Source organism: Oncorhynchus mykiss, chromosome 15 (genome assembly GCF_057628025.1).
Source record: "Oncorhynchus mykiss isolate SJ-2025 chromosome 15, ASM5762802v1, whole genome shotgun sequence".
NCBI lineage: Eukaryota > Metazoa > Chordata > Actinopteri > Salmoniformes > Salmonidae > Oncorhynchus > Oncorhynchus mykiss.
The window spans coordinates 17,333,669-17,354,396 of NC_143036.1; the positions used below are offsets into that span (position 1 = coordinate 17,333,669).

General features: G+C 46.3%; 1 protein-coding gene across 4 annotated transcripts in view; it reads right to left on the reverse strand.

Moving 5' to 3' along the window:
* The window catches only part of LOC110489714 (A-type potassium channel modulatory protein DPP6), a 363,201-nt gene that overhangs the window by 22,282 nt on the left and 320,191 nt on the right, over positions 1-20,728 (reverse strand). For all 4 annotated transcript variants that reach the window (XM_021562496.3, XM_021562499.3, XM_021562495.3 and 1 more), the window contains 2 exons: positions 1,696-1,850; positions 359-456 (listed from right to left, as the gene is read on the reverse strand). In XM_021562496.3, the coding sequence (XP_021418171.1) occupies positions 359-456; positions 1,696-1,850 (253 nt within the window). The remainder of the gene's footprint in view (positions 1-358; positions 457-1,695; positions 1,851-20,728) is intronic.

The following is a 20,728-nucleotide window of genomic DNA, read 5'->3' on the forward strand; positions in this document are numbered from 1 at the left end:
AGTCTTACTGACATATTGCATGTGTAACAGAGCTCATCCCTTTGAAAGCCATAAGGGTATATAACCATGTTATATATAGTAGTAGTAGCAGTATTAGTAGTGGGGAGGCAGGTAGCCTAGCGGTTAAGCGTGTTGGGCCAGTAAACCGAAAGGTCACTGGTTCAAATCCCCAAGCCGACTCGGTGATAAATCTGTTGATGTGCCCTTGAGCAAGGCACTTAACCCTAATTGCTCCTGTAAGTCACTTTGGATATGAGTCTGTTAAATGTCAAATGTATTAAACCTATCTACTGTTAGCAGTTGAGTAGTATTGTATCTGAGGTTGGTGTTGTGTGTTGTGCTGTGTGGGGGGGTGTACCCCATCCTCTGGTCCTCAGGCCTCCTCATCTCCATGGTGTGCAGGGGCCCATTCAGGTTGACCACATACAGAGAGATGACTGGGTTCTCCTCCCCAGCCTGCATGGAGGAAAAGAGGACAGAGAGACTATATGAGTTCAAATTCCATCAATAACTCCATGCTGGTATATTTTCCCATTTCCCAAGATAGTTTGTTTTACCTTTATGTGTGTTTAATGATAACGTACCTTTATGTGTGTTTAATGATAACGTACCTTTATGTGTGTTTAATGATAACGTACCTTTATGTGTGTTTAATGATAACGTACCTTTATGTGTGTTTAATGATAACGTACCTTTATGTGTGTTTAATGATAACGTACCTTTGAGCGGTGGTACAATTTTCTGCAGTGTAGTGTTGCACAGTAGAGTGCATGTTTTCAGTCAGTAATAGGTTAGTAATCATACTGCTATAACCTTAGTGTTGTGAAGGGTCACGGCAACCACAGGACCAATTGCTTCCAATTATCCTAGGCCACGCCCCTTCCCTCCACACCTGTTCCCACTCCCTAATCACCTCTCCTCACTCCTCTGTTTCCCACAAAAGCAGCATGCTCCTCTCTATATACTAGTAACGGTTCATGTTTGGTGATGGTACGGCGCACCCTTCCTTCCTTTGTGTGTAATATGAGACAGCCACCACATCCTAAAACATTTCCCAAACTCAGTCCTGGGCCCCCACACCCCCGGGTGCATGTTTTGTTTTTTGCCCCAGCACTACACGTCTGATTAAAATAACCAGCTCATCATCGAGCTTTGATTATTTGAATTCCATCCAACTCCTAACCCCCCCCCCCATGTGCCTCTGTTGTTCACTGTGTATAATAAATACCCCTAACCCTGGACTCCTCATCTCCATCTCCTTTTGCATTCTGACCGATGCACCACGGTGACAGCAACAGTCCTGACCCTAACTTACAGCCCATTCCTCCTAGCCCTAGTCCCTTTGTTGACTTAGAGTTGTGGGTTTCAGTCAGTACTAGGTTAGTAATTATACTGTTCTATTGTGAAGGAAGTTGTCAAGGAAGTGAGTTTGTGTTTATACAGGACGTACCGTCCCCCACCTACCGTCAACCAATCATGTCAATGCGGAGCTACGCAGCCATTATTACAACATGTAAGAGGTGCATGGCAATGAGGTACGGAGCTCGATGTGGCCTCTGCATGCCTCCAGAGGCTCCGCAATTTTGTCACACACTCTACACGAAGGCTCCGACCACATTTTCGGATCAAGCATAAATTGGCTTTTAGGGTAGTGGTTTTCAGTCAGTACTAGGTTAGTAATCATACTGTTCTAACCTTAGGGTAGTGGTACTCCCTCCCAGTAGGGTAAGTAGTTCCTGTGAACATGGGGATCTCCATCTTGGGCACCATGGTGTCGTTGATGGTGGCATATGCCAGCCGGGCACCGTCCGGAGACCACCAGTGGGCAATATGGGTCTGGAAGATCTCCTCTGGAAAATAATCGGAGAGAAATGTCCTTTCGTTTTCAGTAATAATGAAAATGATGAAACCCTTACAGAAACCTACTCTGTGTTTCAATGGAATCACATTTCAAGGCCCAGTGCAGACCTACATCAGATACGTTGGTTATATTAAATACTAACCCAAACATCAATTGCAATGCAGAGTCAGTTTGGCTCAACGCTGTCATAACATCCCTAAAATGAGGAGTACTGTATGTTCCGGCCATAAATCAAAACACTGCTTTTAATCTCACAAGCGAGGAACATCGACCAATCGAGAGCCATACCAGGAAAGGGAACAGGAAAAGTAATTTCCCAGTCAGGTGCAACAGTGTGTTGTATGCAGGGAAATTGGAGTGTGGTTGTTTGTGTGTAACCCCTTTTCTGCTGCTGAGGCACATAGAAAGAATGCTGTTGGAACTTGGCTTACTTAATCAAAAATCTGAGACCTCTGTGCGTCCCTACAGAGCATGTGTGTGTTTGAAATTGTGCAGGTTGATATGAATGACAGGACACACACTATATACCAGAGGGGGCTCTATTGATATGTAGTTCCAGGTGAAGACACACACACACAGGCACGCCCACGTGCAGAAAAACACTGAATCTGTAATCTTTTCTGCATCAATCCCCACCCAGATGATAAAGTGTGTGTGTGTGTGCGTGTGCATTAATTGCATTTAGCTTGAGGAGGAAATTAGTGGTCTGACACAGCGCTACATCTCCTGTGTGTATGTGTATCCTTGCATCCTTCAGTGTCTATCTATCCAAAACCTTCTTGATGTAATGTGATTTGTGGATTCAAATAAAGTATTTCAAATGTGTGTGTGTGTGAACCCACCTTTGTTTCCATGTCCTTTGAGAGCCGTTTCTATCTCCCTAGCTATGATTACCCAGGTGAGAAGTGTCACACTCCTCCATTCTCCCTGGTTCACAGACTCGCTGTTCTGACTCTAAATTATTCACTGCCTAACACAGATATGACTTATGCATGAGCCGCCCTGTTACTTAGGCAGGTGGGCAATAGAAGTTAATGAATGTAATGTGACAGAATCAGGTGGGCCAAACTAATGAGGAGGAGAAGGAAGGACATATCTTTCTTCACCGGGACACAATTCAACAACCATTAACTGATCAAAAATAATATGCTATGATAAGAGTAGTGCTTCCTATGTTGAGACATTTTGACAAAGACAAGGTGTGATAGGACTTGGTGAGATTCAGAGGAATGTCAATTGAGGCAAAGAACACGTGGTGCAAGATGAGTCCCGTCCAATAGGGGGGGGTGGTGATACGTATTAGAACTAAGCCCCACTGGTATATGACAGTTGAAGCACGAGAGATTCAACTGAACTGCCTGCCTGAGAGCATAGATGGGATATCACGCACGCACGCACGCACGCACGCACGCACGCACGCACGCACGCACGCACGCACGCACGCACGCACGCACACACACACACACACACACACACACACACACACACACACACACACACACACAGAGTTGTTTACTGCTATATTTTTCAGAAAATAAGCGTACGTACCACCGTAAACAAATACAAACAAAATCGTCTCAGTGTGCAAAAAGTGGAATACCAGCTAAAACTCCAGAGGCCATACACACACAGCTCCTATCAAGAGTGCCAGACACTGGTCTGGTTCTATTCCTGGGCCACATCATAATTCAGGATGTTGTCTGCTTCAGTACCCATTCTATACCTGGGCCACATCATATTTCAGGATGTTGTCTGCTCCAGTACTGGTTCTATACCTGGGCCACATCATATTTCAGGATGTTGTCTGCTCCAGTACTGGTTCTATACCTGGGCCACATCATATTTCAGGATGTTGTCTGCTCCAGTACTGGTTCTATACCTGGGCCACATCATATTTCAGGATGTTGTCTGCTCCAGTACTGGTTCTATACCTGGGCAACATCATATTTCAGGATGTTGTCTGCTCCAGTACTGGTTCTATACCTGGGCCACATCATATTCCAGGATGTTGTCTGCTCCAGTACTGGTTCTATACCTGGGTCACATCATATTTCAGGATGTTGTCTGCTCCAGTACTGGTTCTATACCTGGGCCACATCATATTTCAGGATGTTTGTTGTCTGCTCCAGTACTGGTTCTATCCCTGGGCCACATCATATTCCTGGATGTTGTCTGCTCCAGTACTGGTTCTATACCTGGGTCACATCATATTTCAGGATGTTGTCTGCTCCAGTACTGGTTCTATCCCTGGGCCACATCATATTTCAGGATGTTGTCTGCTCCAGTACTGGTTCTATCCCTGGGCCACATCATATTCCAGGATGTTGTCTGCTCCAGTACTGGTTCTATACCTGGGCCACATCATATTTCAGGATGTTGTCTGCTCCAGTACTGGTTCTATACCTGGGCCACATCACATTTCAGGATGTTGTCTGCTCCAGTACTAGTTATATCCCTGGGCAACATCATATTTCAGGATGTTGTCTGCTCCAGTACTGGTTCTATACCTGGGCCACATCATATTTCAGGATGTTGTCTGCTCCAGTACTGGTTCTATACCTGGGCCACATCATATTTCAGGATGTTGTCTGCTCTAGTACTGGTTCTATCCCTGGGCCACATCATATTCCAGGATGTTGTCTGCTCCAGTACTGGTTCTATACCAGGGCCACATCATATTTCAGGATGTTGTCTGCTCCAGTACTGGTTCTATACCTGGGCCACATCATATTTCAGGATGTTGTCTGCTTCAGTACCCATTCTATACCTGGGCCACATCATATTTCAGGATGTTGTCTGCTCCAGTACTGGTTCTATACCTGGGCCACATCATATTTCAGGATGTTGTCTGCTCCAGTACTGGTTCTATACCTAGGCCACATCATATTTCAGGATGTTGTCTGCTCCAGTACTGGTTCTATACCTGGGCCACATCATATTTCAGGATGTTGTCTGCTCCAGTACTGGTTCTATCCCTGGGCCACATCATATTTCAGGATGTTGTCTGCTTCAGTACTGGTTCTATACCTGGGCCACATCATATTTCAGGATGTTGTCTGCTCCAGTACTGGTTCTATACCTGGGCCACATCATATTTCAGGATGTTGTCTGCTCCAGTACTGGTTCTATACCTGGGCAACATCATATTTCAGGATGTTGTCTGCTCCAGTACTGGTTCTATACCTGGGCCACATCATATTCCAGGATGTTGTCTGCTCCAGTACTGGTTCTATACCTGGGTCACATCATATTTCAGGATGTTGTCTGCTCCAGTACTGGTTCTATACCTGGGCCACATCATATTTCAGGATGTTTGTTGTCTGCTCCAGTACTGGTTCTATCCCTGGGCCACATCATATTCCTGGATGTTGTCTGCTCCAGTACTGGTTCTATACCTGGGTCACATCATATTTCAGGATGTTGTCTGCTCCAGTACTGGTTCTATCCCTGGGCCACATCATATTTCAGGATGTTGTCTGCTCCAGTACTGGTTCTATCCCTGGGCCACATCATATTCCAGGATGTTGTCTGCTCCAGTACTGGTTCTATACCTGGGCCACATCATATTTCAGGATGTTGTCTGCTCCAGTACTGGTTCTATACCTGGGCCACATCACATTTCAGGATGTTGTCTGCTCCAGTACTAGTTATATCCCTGGGCAACATCATATTTCAGGATGTTGTCTGCTCCAGTACTGGTTCTATACCTGGGCCACATCATATTTCAGGATGTTGTCTGCTCCAGTACTGGTTCTATACCTGGGCCACATCATATTTCAGGATGTTGTCTGCTCTAGTACTGGTTCTATCCCTGGGCCACATCATATTCCAGGATGTTGTCTGCTCCAGTACTGGTTCTATACCAGGGCCACATCATATTTCAGGATGTTGTCTGCTCCAGTACTGGTTCTATACCTGGGCCACATCATATTTCAGGATGTTGTCTGCTTCAGTACCCATTCTATACCTGGGCCACATCATATTTCAGGATGTTGTCTGCTCCAGTACTGGTTCTATACCTGGGCCACATCATATTTCAGGATGTTGTCTGCTCCAGTACTGGTTCTATACCTAGGCCACATCATATTTCAGGATGTTGTCTGCTCCAGTACTGGTTCTATACCTGGGCCACATCATATTTCAGGATGTTGTCTGCTCCAGTACTGGTTCTATCCCTGGGCCACATCATATTTCAGGATGTTGTCTGCTTCAGTACTGGTTCTATACCTGGGCCACATCATATTCCAGGATGTTGTCTGCTCCAGTACTGGTTCTATACCTGGGCCACATCATATTTCAGGATGTTGTCTGCTCCAGTACTGGTTCTATACCTGGGCCACATCATATTTCAGGATGTTGTCTGCTCCAGTACTGGTTCTATACCTGGGCCACATCATATTCCAGGACGTTGTCTGCTCCAGTACTGGTTCTATACCTGGGCCACATCATATTCCAGGATGTTGTTTGCTCCAGTACTGGTTCTATCCCTGGGCCACATCATATTTCAGGATGTTGTCTGCTCCAGTACTGGTTCTATCCCTGGGCCACATCATATTTCAGGATGCTGTCTGCTCCAGTACTGGCTCTATACCTGGGCCACATCATATTCCAGGATGTTGTCTGCTCCAGTACTGGTTCTATACCTGGGCCACATCATATTCCAGGATGTTGTCTGCTCCAGTACTGGTTCTATACCTGGGTCACATCATATTTCAGGATGTTGTCTGCTCCAGTACTGGTTCTATACCTGGGCCACATCATATTTCAGGATGTTGTCTGCTCCAGTACTGGTTCTATACCTGGGCCACATCATATTTCAGGATGTTGTCTGCTCTAGTACTGGTTCTATACCTGGGCAACATCATATTCCAGGATGTTGTCTGCTCCAGTACTGGTTCTATACCTGGGCCACATCATATTTCAGGATGTTGTCTGCTCCAGTACTGGTTCTATACCTGGGCAACATCATATTTCAGGATGTTGTCTGCTCCAGTACTGGTTCTATACCTGGGCAACATCATATTTCATGATGTTGTCTGCTCCAGTACTGGTTCTATACCTGGGCCACATCATATTTCAGGATGTTGTCTGCTCCAGTACTGGTTCTATACCTGGGCCACATCATATTTCAGGATGTTGTCTGCTCCAGTACTGGTTCTATACCTGGGCCACATCATATTCCAGGACGTTGTCTGCTCCAGTACTGGTTCTATACCTGGGCCACATCATATTCCAGGATGTTGTTTGCTCCAGTACTGGTTCTATCCCTGGGCCACATCATATTTCAGGATGTTGTCTGCTCCAGTACTGGTTCTATCCCTGGGCCACATCATATTTCAGGATGCTGTCTGCTCCAGTACTGGCTCTATACCTGGGCCACATCATATTCCAGGATGTTGTCTGCTCCAGTACTGGTTCTATACCTGGGCCACATCATATTCCAGGATGTTGTCTGCTCCAGTACTGGTTCTATACCTGGGTCACATCATATTTCAGGATGTTGTCTGCTCCAGTACTGGTTCTATACCTGGGCCACATCATATTTCAGGATGTTGTCTGCTCCAGTACTGGTTCTATACCTGGGCCACATCATATTTCAGGATGTTGTCTGCTCTAGTACTGGTTCTATACCTGGGCAACATCATATTCCAGGATGTTGTCTGCTCCAGTACTGGTTCTATACCTGGGCCACATCATATTTCAGGATGTTGTCTGCTCCAGTACTGGTTCTATACCTGGGCAACATCATATTTCAGGATGTTGTCTGCTCCAGTACTGGTTCTATACCTGGGCAACATCATATTTCATGATGTTGTCTGCTCCAGTACTGGTTCTATACCTGGGCCACATCATATTCCAGGATGTTGTCTGCTCCAGTACTGGTTCTATCCCTGGGCCACATCATATTCCAGGATGTTGTCTGCTCCAGTACTGGTTCTATCCCTGGGCCACATCATATTTCAGGATGTTGTCTGCTCCAGTACTGGTTCTATACCTGGGCAACATCATATTTCAGGATGTTGTCTGCTCCAGTACTGGTTCTATACCTGGGCCACATCATATTTCAGGATGTTGTCTGCTCCAGTACTGGTTCTATATCTGGGCAACATCATATTTCAGGATGTTGTCTGCTCCAGTACTGGTTCTATACCTGGGCCACATCATATTTCAGGATGTTGTCTGCTCCAGTACTGGTTCTATCCCTGGGCCACATCATATTTCAGGATGTTGTCTGCTCCAGTACTGGTTCTATACCTGGGCCACATCATATTTCAGGATGTTGTCTGCTCCAGTACTGGTTCTATACCTGGGCCACATCATATTTCAGGATGTTGTCTGCTCCAGTACTGGTTCTATACCTGGGCCACATCATATTTCAGGATGTTGTCTGCTCCAGTACTGGTTCTATACCTGGGCAACATCGTATTTCAGGATGTTGTCTGCTCCAGTACTGGTTCTATACCTGGGCCACATCATATTCCAGGATGTTGTCTGCTCCAGTACTGGTTCTATACCTGGGTCACATCATATTTCAGGATGTTGTCTGCTCCAGTACTGGTTCTATACCTGGGCCACATCATATTTCAGGATGTTGTCTGCTCCAGTACTGGTTCTATCCCTGGGCCACATCATATTCCAGGATGTTGTCTGCTCCAGTACTGGTTCTATACCTGGGTCACATCATATTTCAGGATGTTGTCTGCTCCAGTACTGGTTCTATCCCTGGGCCACATCATATTTCAGGATGTTGTCTGCTCCAGTACTGGTTCTATCCCTGGGCCACATCATATTCCAGGATGTTGTCTGCTCCAGTACTGGTTCTATACCTGGGCCACATCATATTTCAGGATGTTGTCTGCTCCAGTACTGGTTCTATCCCTGGGCCACATCATATTTCAGGATGCTGTCTGCTCCAGTACTGGCTCTATACCTGGGCCACATCATATTCCAGGATGTTGTCTGCTCCAGTACTGGTTCTATACCTGGGCCACATCATATTCCAGGATGTTGTCTGCTCCAGTACTGGTTCTATACCTGGGTCACATCATATTTCAGGATGTTGTCTGCTCCAGTACTGGTTCTATCCCTGGGCCACATCATATTTCAGGATGTTGTCTGCTCCAGTACTGGTTCTATCCCTGGGCCACATCATATTCCAGGATGTTGTCTGCTCCAGTACTGGTTCTATACCTGGGCCACATCATATTTCAGGATGTTGTCTGCTCCAGTACTGGTTCTATCCCTGGGCCACATCATATTTCAGGATGCTGTCTGCTCCAGTACTGGCTCTATACCTGGGCCACATCATATTCCAGGATGTTGTCTGCTCCAGTACTGGTTCTATACCTGGGCCACATCATATTCCAGGATGTTGTCTGCTCCAGTACTGGTTCTATACCTGGGTCACATCATATTTCAGGATGTTGTCTGCTCCAGTACTGGTTCTATACCTGGGCCACATCATATTTCAGGATGTTGTCTGCTCCAGTACTGGTTCTATACCTGGGCCACATCATATTTCAGGATGTTGTCTGCTCTAGTACTGGTTCTATACCTGGGCAACATCATATTCCAGGATGTTGTCTGCTCCAGTACTGGTTCTATACCTGGGCCACATCATATTTCAGGATGTTGTCTGCTCCAGTACTGGTTCTATACCTGGGCAACATCATATTTCAGGATGTTGTCTGCTCCAGTACTGGTTCTATACCTGGGCAACATCATATTTCATGATGTTGTCTGCTCCAGTACTGGTTCTATACCTGGGCCACATCATATTCCAGGATGTTGTCTGCTCCAGTACTGGTTCTATCCCTGGGCCACATCATATTCCAGGATGTTGTCTGCTCCAGTACTGGTTCTATCCCTGGGCCACATCATATTTCAGGATGTTGTCTGCTCCAGTACTGGTTCTATACCTGGGCAACATCATATTTCAGGATGTTGTCTGCTCCAGTACTGGTTCTATACCTGGGCCACATCATATTTCAGGATGTTGTCTGCTCCAGTACTGGTTCTATATCTGGGCAACATCATATTTCAGGATGTTGTCTGCTCCAGTACTGGTTCTATACCTGGGCCACATCATATTTCAGGATGTTGTCTGCTCCAGTACTGGTTCTATCCCTGGGCCACATCATATTTCAGGATGTTGTCTGCTCCAGTACTGGTTCTATACCTGGGCCACATCATATTTCAGGATGTTGTCTGCTCCAGTACTGGTTCTATACCTGGGCCACATCATATTTCAGGATGTTGTCTGCTCCAGTACTGGTTCTATACCTGGGCCACATCATATTTCAGGATGTTGTCTGCTCCAGTACTGGTTCTATACCTGGGCAACATCGTATTTCAGGATGTTGTCTGCTCCAGTACTGGTTCTATACCTGGGCCACATCATATTCCAGGATGTTGTCTGCTCCAGTACTGGTTCTATACCTGGGTCACATCATATTTCAGGATGTTGTCTGCTCCAGTACTGGTTCTATACCTGGGCCACATCATATTTCAGGATGTTGTCTGCTCCAGTACTGGTTCTATCCCTGGGCCACATCATATTCCAGGATGTTGTCTGCTCCAGTACTGGTTCTATACCTGGGTCACATCATATTTCAGGATGTTGTCTGCTCCAGTACTGGTTCTATCCCTGGGCCACATCATATTTCAGGATGTTGTCTGCTCCAGTACTGGTTCTATCCCTGGGCCACATCATATTCCAGGATGTTGTCTGCTCCAGTACTGGTTCTATACCTGGGCCACATCATATTTTAGGATGTTGTCTGCTCCAGTACTGGTTCTATCCCTGGGCCACATCATATTTCAGGATGTTGTCTGCTCCAGTACTGGTTCTATACCTGGGCCACATCATATTTCAGGATGTTGTCTGCTCCAGTACTGGTTCTATCCCTGGTTAACATCATATTTCAGGATGTTGTCTGCTCCAGTACTGGTTCTATACCTGGGCCACATCATATTTCAGGATGTTGTCTGCTCCAGTACTGGTTCTATACCTGGGCCACATCATATTTCAGGATGTTGTCTGCTCCAGTACTGGTTCTATACCTGGGCCACATCATATTTCAGGATGTTGTCTGCTCCAGTACTGGTTCTATACCTGGGCAACATCATATTTCAGGATGTTGTCTGCTCCAGTACTGGTTCTATACCTGGGCCACATCATATTCCAGGATGTTGTCTGCTCCAGTACTGGTTCTATACCTGGGTCACATCATATTTCAGGATGTTGTCTGCTCCAGTACTGGTTCTATACCTGGGCCACATCATATTTCAGGATGTTGTCTGCTCCAGTACTGGTTCTATACCTAGGCCACATCACATTTCAGGATGTTGTCTGCTCCAGTACTGGTTCTATACCTGGGCCACATCATATTTCAGGATGTTGTCTGCTCCAGTACTGGTTCTATCCCTGGGCCACATCATATTTCAGGATGTTGTCTGCTTCAGTACTGGTTCTATACCTGGGCCACATCATATTCCAGGATGTTGTCTGCTCCAGTACTGGTTCTATACCTGGGCCACATCATATTTCAGGATGTTGTCTGCTCCAGTACTGGTTCGATACCTGGGCCACATCATATTTCAGGATGTTGTCTGCTCCAGTACTGGTTCTATCCCTGGGCCACATCATATTCCAGGATGTTGTCTGCTCCAGTACTGGTTCTATACCTGGGCCACATCATATTTCAGGATGTTGTCTGCTCCAGTACTGGTTCTATACCTGGGCCACATCATATTCCAGGATGTTGTCTGCTCCAGTACTGGTTCTATACCTGGGCCACATCATATTTCAGGATGTTGTCTGCTCCAGTACTGGTTCTATACCTGGGCCACATCATATTTCAGGATGTTGTCTGCTCCAGTACTGGTTCTATACCTGGGCCACATCATATTCCAGGACGTTGTCTGCTCCAGTACTGGTTCTATACCTGGGCCACATCATATTCCAGGACGTTGTTTGCTCCAGTACTGGTTCTATCCCTGGGCCACATCATATTTCAGGACGTTGTCTGCTCCAGTACTGGTTCTATCCCTGGGCCACATCATATTTCAGGATGTTGTCTGCTCCAGTACTGGTTCTATCCCTGGGCCACATCATATTTCAGGATGCTGTCTGCTCCAGTACTGGCTCTATACCTGGGCCACATCATATTCCAGGATGTTGTCTGCTCCAGTACTGGTTCTATACCTGGGCCACATCATATTTCAGGATGTTGTCTGCTCCAGTACTGGTTCTATCCCTGGGCCACATATTTCAGGATGTTGTCTGCTCCAGTACTGGTTCTATCCCTGGGCCACATCATATTTCAGGATGTTGTCTGCTCCAGTACTGGTTCTATACCTGGGCCACATCATATTTCAGGATGTTGTCTGCTCTAGTACTGGTTCTATACCTGGGCAACATCATATTCCAGGATGTTGTCTGCTCCAGTACTGGTTCTATACCTGGGCCACATCATATTTCAGGATGTTGTCTGCTCCAGTACTGGTTCTATACCTGGGCAACATCATATTTCAGGATGTTGTCTGCTCCAGTACTGGTTCTATACCTGGGCAACATCATATTTCATGATGTTGTCTGCTCCAGTACTGGTTCTATACCTGGGCCACATCATATTCCAGGATGTTGTCTGCTCCAGTACTGGTTCTATCCCTGGGCCACATCATATTCCAGGATGTTGTCTGCTCCAGTACTGGTTCTATCCCTGGGCCACATCATATTTCAGGATGTTGTCTGCTCCAGTACTGGTTCTATACCTGGGCAACATCATATTTCAGGATGTTGTCTGCTCCAGTACTGGTTCTATACCTGGGCCACATCATATTTCAGGATGTTGTCTGCTCCAGTACTGGTTCTATATCTGGGCAACATCATATTTCAGGATGTTGTCTGCTCCAGTACTGGTTCTATACCTGGGCCACATCATATTTCAGGATGTTGTCTGCTCCAGTACTGGTTCTATCCCTGGGCCACATCATATTTCAGGATGTTGTCTGCTCCAGTACTGGTTCTATACCTGGGCCACATCATATTTCAGGACGTTGTCTGCTCCAGTACTGGTTCTATACCTGGGCCACATCATATTTCAGGATGTTGTCTGCTCCAGTACTGGTTCTATACCTGGGCAACATCATATTTCAGGATGTTGTCTGCTCCAGTACTGGTTCTATACCTGGGCCACATCATATTCCAGGATGATGTCTGCTCCAGTACTGGTTCTATCCCTGGGCCACATCATATTCCAGGATGTTGTCTGCTCCAGTACTGGTTCTATACCTGGGTCACATCATATTTCAGGATGTTGTCTGCTCCAGTACTGGTTCTATCCCTGGGCCACATCATATTTCAGGATGTTGTCTGCTCCAGTACTGGTTCTATCCCTGGGCCACATCATATTCCAGGATGTTGTCTGCTCCAGTACTGGTTCTATACCTGGGCCACATCATATTTCAGGATGTTGTCTGCTCCAGTACTGGTTCTATCCCTGGGCCACATCATATTTCAGGATGTTGTCTGCTCCAGTACTGGTTCTATACCTGGGCCACATCATATTTCAGGATGTTGTCTGCTCCAGTACTGGTTCTATCCCTGGGCAACATCATATTTCAGGATGTTGTCTGCTCCAGTACTGGTTCTATACCTGGGCCACATCATATTTCAGGATGTTGTCTGCTCCAGTACTGGTTCTATACCTGGGCCACATCATATTTCAGGATGTTGTCTGCTCTAGTACTGGTTCTATACCTGGGCCACATCATATTTCAGGATGTTGTCTGCTCCAGTACTGGTTCTATACCAGGGCCACATCATATTTCAGGATGTTGTCTGCTCCAGTACTGGTTCTATACCTGGGCCACATCATATTTCAGGATGTTGTCTGCTTCAGTACCCATTCTATACCTGGGCCACATCATATTTCAGGATGTTGTCTGCTCCAGTACTGGTTCTATACCTGGGCCACATCATATTTCAGGATGTTGTCTGCTCCAGTACTGGTTCTATACCTGGGCCACATCATATTTCAGGATGTTGTCTGCTCCAGTACTGGTTCTATCCCTGGGCCACATCATATTCCAGGATGTTGTCTGCTCCAGTACTGGTTCTATACCTGGGCCACATCATATTTCAGGATGTTGTCTGCTCCAGTACTGGTTCTATCCCTGGGCCACATCATATTTCAGGATGTTGTCTGCTCCAGTACTGGTTCTATACCTGGGCCACATCATATTTCAGGATGTTGTCTGCTCCAGTACTGGTTCTATCCCTGGGCAACATCATATTTCAGGATGTTGTCTGCTCCAGTACTGGTTCTATACCTGGGCCACATCATAATTCAGGATGTTGTCTGCTCCAGTACTGGTTCTATACCTGGGCCACATCATATTTCAGGATGTTGTCTGCTCTAGTACTGGTTCTATACCTGGGCCACATCATATTTCAGGATGTTGTCTGCTCCAGTACTGGTTCTATACCAGGGCCACATCATATTTCAGGATGTTGTCTGCTCCAGTACTGGTTCTATACCTGGGCCACATCATATTTCAGGATGTTGTCTGCTTCAGTACCCATTCTATACCTGGGCCACATCATATTTCAGGATGTTGTCTGCTCCAGTACTGGTTCTATACCTGGGCCACATCATATTTCAGGATGTTGTCTGCTCCAGTACTGGTTCTATACCTGGGCCACATCATATTTCAGGATGTTGTCTGCTCCAGTACTGGTTCTATCCCTGGGCCACATCATATTTCAGGATGTTGTCTGCTTCAGTACTGGTTCTATACCTGGGCCACATCATATTCCAGGATGTTGTATGCTCCAGTACTGGTTCTATACCTGGGCCACATCATATTCCAGGATGTTGTCTGCTCCAGTACTGGTTCTATCCCTGGGCCACATCATATTCCAGGATGTTGTCTGCTCCAGTACTGGTTCTATCCCTGGGCCACATCATATTTCAGGATGTTGTCTGCTCCAGTACTGGTTCTATACCTGGGCAACATCATATTTCAGGATGTTGTCTGCTCCAGTACTGGTTCTATACCTGGGCCACATCATATTTCAGGATGTTGTCTGCTCCAGTACTGGTTCTATATCTGGGCAACATCATATTTCAGGATGTTGTCTGCTCCAGTACTGGTTCTATACCTGGGCCACATCATATTTCAGGATGTTGTCTGCTCCAGTACTGGTTCTATCCCTGGGCCACATCATATTTCAGGATGTTGTCTGCTCCAGTACTGGTTCTATACCTGGGCCACATCATATTTCAGGACGTTGTCTGCTCCAGTACTGGTTCTATACCTGGGCCACATCATATTTCAGGATGTTGTCTGCTCCAGTACTGGTTCTATACCTGGGCAACATCATATTTCAGGATGTTGTCTGCTCCAGTACTGGTTCTATACCTGGGCCACATCATATTCCAGGATGTTGTCTGCTCCAGTACTGGTTCTATACCTGGGTCACATCATATTTCAGGATGTTGTCTGCTCCAGTACTGGTTCTATACCTGGGCCACATCATATTTCAGGATGTTGTCTGCTCCAGTACTGGTTCTATCCCTGGGCCACATCATATTCCAGGATGTTGTCTGCTCCAGTACTGGTTCTATACCTGGGTCACATCATATTTCAGGATGTTGTCTGCTCCAGTACTGGTTCTATCCCTGGGCCACATCATATTTCAGGATGTTGTCTGCTCCAGTACTGGTTCTATCCCTGGGCCACATCATATTCCAGGATGTTGTCTGCTCCAGTACTGGTTCTATACCTGGGCCACATCATATTTCAGGATGTTGTCTGCTCCAGTACTGGTTCTATCCCTGGGCCACATCATATTTCAGGATGTTGTCTGCTCCAGTACTGGTTCTATACCTGGGCCACATCATATTTCAGGATGTTGTCTGCTCCAGTACTGGTTCTATCCCTGGGCAACATCATATTTCAGGATGTTGTCTGCTCCAGTACTGGTTCTATACCTGGGCCACATCATATTTCAGGATGTTGTCTGCTCCAGTACTGGTTCTATACCTGGGCCACATCATATTTCAGGATGTTGTCTGCTCTAGTACTGGTTCTATACCTGGGCCACATCATATTTCAGGATGTTGTCTGCTCCAGTACTGGTTCTATACCAGGGCCACATCATATTTCAGGATGTTGTCTGCTCCAGTACTGGTTCTATACCTGGGCCACATCATATTTCAGGATGTTGTCTGCTTCAGTACCCATTCTATACCTGGGCCACATCATATTTCAGGATGTTGTCTGCTCCAGTACTGGTTCTATACCTGGGCCACATCATATTTCAGGATGTTGTCTGCTCCAGTACTGGTTCTATACCTGGGCCACATCATATTTCAGGATGTTGTCTGCTTCAGTACCCATTCTATACCTGGGCCACATCATATTTCAGGATGTTGTCTGCTCCAGTACTGGTTCTATACCTGGGCCACATCATATTTCAGGATGTTGTCTGCTCCAGTACTGGTTCTATACCTGGGCCACATCATATTTCAGGATGTTGTCTGCTCCAGTACTGGTTCTATCCCTGGGCCACATCATATTCCAGGATGTTGTCTGCTCCAGTACTGGTTCTATACCTGGGCCACATCATATTTCAGGATGTTGTCTGCTCCAGTACTGGTTCTATCCCTGGGCCACATCATATTTCAGGATGTTGTCTGCTCCAGTACTGGTTCTATACCTGGGCCACATCATATTTCAGGATGTTGTCTGCTCCAGTACTGGTTCTATCCCTGGGCAACATCATATTTCAGGATGTTGTCTGCTCCAGTACTGGTTCTATACCTGGGCCACATCATAATTCAGGATGTTGTCTGCTCCAGTACTGGTTCTATACCTGGGCCACATCATATTTCAGGATGTTGTCTGCTCTAGTACTGGTTCTATACCTGGGCCACATCATATTTCAGGATGTTGTCTGCTCCAGTACTGGTTCTATACCAGGGCCACATCATATTTCAGGATGTTGTCTGCTCCAGTACTGGTTCTATACCTGGGCCACATCATATTTCAGGATGTTGTCTGCTTCAGTACCCATTCTATACCTGGGCCACATCATATTTCAGGATGTTGTCTGCTCCAGTACTGGTTCTATACCTGGGCCACATCATATTTCAGGATGTTGTCTGCTCCAGTACTGGTTCTATACCTGGGCCACATCATATTTCAGGATGTTGTCTGCTCCAGTACTGGTTCTATCCCTGGGCCACATCATATTTCAGGATGTTGTCTGCTTCAGTACTGGTTCTATACCTGGGCCACATCATATTCCAGGATGTTGTATGCTCCAGTACTGGTTCTATACCTGGGCCACATCATATTTCAGGATGTTGTCTGCTCCAGTACTGGTTCTATACCTGGGCCACATCATATTTCAGGATGTTGTCTGCTCCAGTACTGGTTCTATCCCTGGGCCACATCATATTCCAGGATGTTGTCTGCTCCAGTACTGGTTCTATACCTGGACCACATCATATTTCAGGATGTTGTCTGCTCCAGTACTGGTTCTATACCTGGGCCACATCATATTCCAGGATGTTGTCTGCTCCAGTACTGGTTCTATACCTGGGCCACATCATATTTCAGGATGTTGTCTGCTCCAGTACTGGTTCTATACCTGGGCCACATCATATTTCAGGATGTTGTCTGCTCCAGTACTGGTTAAATACCTGGGCCACATCATATTCCAGGACGTTGTCTGCTCCAGTACTGGTTCTATACCTGGGCCACATCATATTCCAGGATGTTGTTTGCTCCAGTACTGGTTCTATCCCTGGGCCACATCATATTTCAGGACGTTGTCTGCTCCAGTACTGGTTCTATCCCTGGGCCACATCATATTTCAGGATGTTGTCTGCTCCAGTACTGGTTCTATCCCTGGGCCACATCATATTTCAGGATGTTGTCTGCTCCAGTACTGGTTCTATCCCTGGGCCACATCATATTTCAGGATGCTGTCTGCTCCAGTACTGGTTCTATACCTGGGCCACATCATATTCCAGGATGTTGTCTGCTCCAGTACTGGTTCTATCCCTGGGCCACATATTTCAGGATGTTGTCTGCTCCAGTACTGGTTCTATCCCTGGGCCACATCATATTTCAGGATGTTGTCTGCTCCAGTACTGGTTCTATACCTGGGCCACATCATATTTCAGGATGTTGTCTGCTCCAGTACTGGTTCTATCCCTGGGCCACATCATATTTCAGGATGTTGTCTGCTTCAGTACTGGTTCTATACCTGGGCCACATCATATTCCAGGATGTTGTCTGCTCCAGTACTGGTTCTATACCTGGGCCACATCATATTTCAGGATGTTGTCTGCTCCAGTACTGGTTCTATCCCTGGGCCACATCATATTCCAGGATGTTGTCTGCTCCAGTACTGGTTCTATCCCTGGGCCACATATTTCAGGATGTTGTCTGCTCCAGTACTGGTTCTATCCCTGGGCCACATCATATTTCAGGATGTTGTCTGCTCCAGTACTGGTTCTATACCTGGGCCACATCATATTTCAGGATGTTGTCTGCTCCAGTACTGGTTCTATCCCTGGGCCACATCATATTTCAGGATGTTGTCTGCTCCAGTACTGGTTCTATACCTGGGCCACATCATATTTCAGGATGTTGTCTGCTCCAGTACTGGTTCTATACCTGGGCCACATCATATTTCAGGATGTTGTCTGCTCCAGTACTGGTTCTATACCTGGGCCACATCATATTTCAGGATGTTGTCTGCTCCAGTACTGGTTCTATACCTGGGCAACATCGTATTTCAGGATGTTGTCTGCTCCAGTACTGGTTCTATACCTGGGCCACATCATATTCCAGGATGTTGTCTGCTCCAGTACTGGTTCTATACCTGGGTCACATCATATTTCAGGATGTTGTCTGCTCCAGTACTGGTTCTATACCTGGGCCACATCATATTTCAGGATGTTGTCTGCTCCAGTACTGGTTCTATCCCTGGGCCACATCATATTCCAGGATGTTGTCTGCTCCAGTACTGGTTCTATACCTGGGTCACATCATATTTCAGGATGTTGTCTGCTCCAGTACTGGTTCTATCCCTGGGCCACATCATATTCCAGGATGTTGTCTGCTCCAGTACTGGTTCTATACCTGGGCCACATCATATTTTAGGATGTTGTCTGCTCCAGTACTGGTTCTATCCCTGGGCCACATCATATTTCAGGATGTTGTCTGCTCCAGTACTGGTTCTATACCTGGGCCACATCATATTTCAGGATGTTGTCTGCTCCAGTACTGGTTCTATCCCTGGTTAACATCATATTTCAGGATGTTGTCTGCTCCAGTACTGGTTCTATACCTGGGCCACATCATATTTCAGGATGTTGTCTGCTCCAGTACTGGTTCTATACCTGGGCCACATCATATTTCAGGATGTTGTCTGCTCCAGTACTGGTTCTATACCTGGGCCACATCATATTTCAGGATGTTGTCTGCTCCAGTACTGGTTCTATACCTGGGCAACATCATATTTCAGGATGTTGTCTGCTTCAGTACTGGTTCTATACCTGGGCCACATCATATTCCAGGATGTTGTCTGCTCCAGTACTGGTTCTATACCTGGGTCACATCATATTTCAGGATGTTGTCTGCTCCAGTACTGGTTCTATACCTGGGCCACATCATATTTCAGGATGTTGTCTGCTCCAGTACTGGTTCTATACCTAGGCCACATCACATTTCAGGATGTTGTCTGCTCCAGTACTGGTTCTATACCTGGGCCACATCATATTTCAGGATGTTGTCTGCTCCAGTACTGGTTCTATCCCTGGGCCACATCATATTTCAGGATGTTGTCTGCTTCAGTACTGGTTCTATACCTGGGCCACATCATATTCCAGGATGTTGTCTGCTCCAGTACTGGTTCTATACCTGGGCCACATCATATTTCAGGATGTTGTCTGCTCCAGTACTGGTTCGATACCTGGGCCACATCATATTTCAGGATGTTGTCTGCTCCAGTACTGGCTCTATACCTGGGCCACATCATATTCCAGGATGTTGTCTGCTCCAGTACTGGTTCTATACCTGGGCCACATCATATTTCAGGATGTTGTCTGCTCCAGTACTGGTTCTATCCCTGGGCCACATATTTCAGGATGTTGTCTGCTCCAGTACTGGTTCTATCCCTGGGCCACATCATATTTCAGGATGTTGTCTGCTCCAGTACTGGTTCTATACCTGGGCCACATCATATTTCAGGATGTTGTCTGCTCTAGTACTGGTTCTATACCTGGGCAACATCATATTCCAGGATGTTGTCTGCTCCAGTACTGGTTCTATACCTGGGCCACATCATATTTCAGGATGTTGTCTGCTCCAGTACTGGTTCTATACCTGGGCAACATCATATTTCAGGATGTTGTCTGCTCCAGTACTGGTTCTATACCTGGGCAACATCATATTTCATGATGTTGTCTGCTCCAGTACTGGTTCTATACCTGGGCCACATCATATTCCAGGATGTTGTCTGCTCCAGTACTGGTTCTATCCCTGGGCCACATCATATTCCAGGATGTTGTCTGCTCCAGTACTGGTTCTATCCCTGGGCCACATCATATTTCAGGATGTTGTCTGCTCCAGTACTGGTTCTATACCTGGGCAACATCATATTTCAGGATGTTGTCTGCTCCAGTACTGGTTCTATACCTGGGCCACATCATATTTCAGGATGTTGTCTGCTCCAGTACTGGTTCTATATCTGGGCAACATCATATTTCAGGATGTTGTCTGCTCCAGTACTGGTTCTATACCTGGGCCACATCATATTTCAGGATGTTGTCTGCTCCAGTA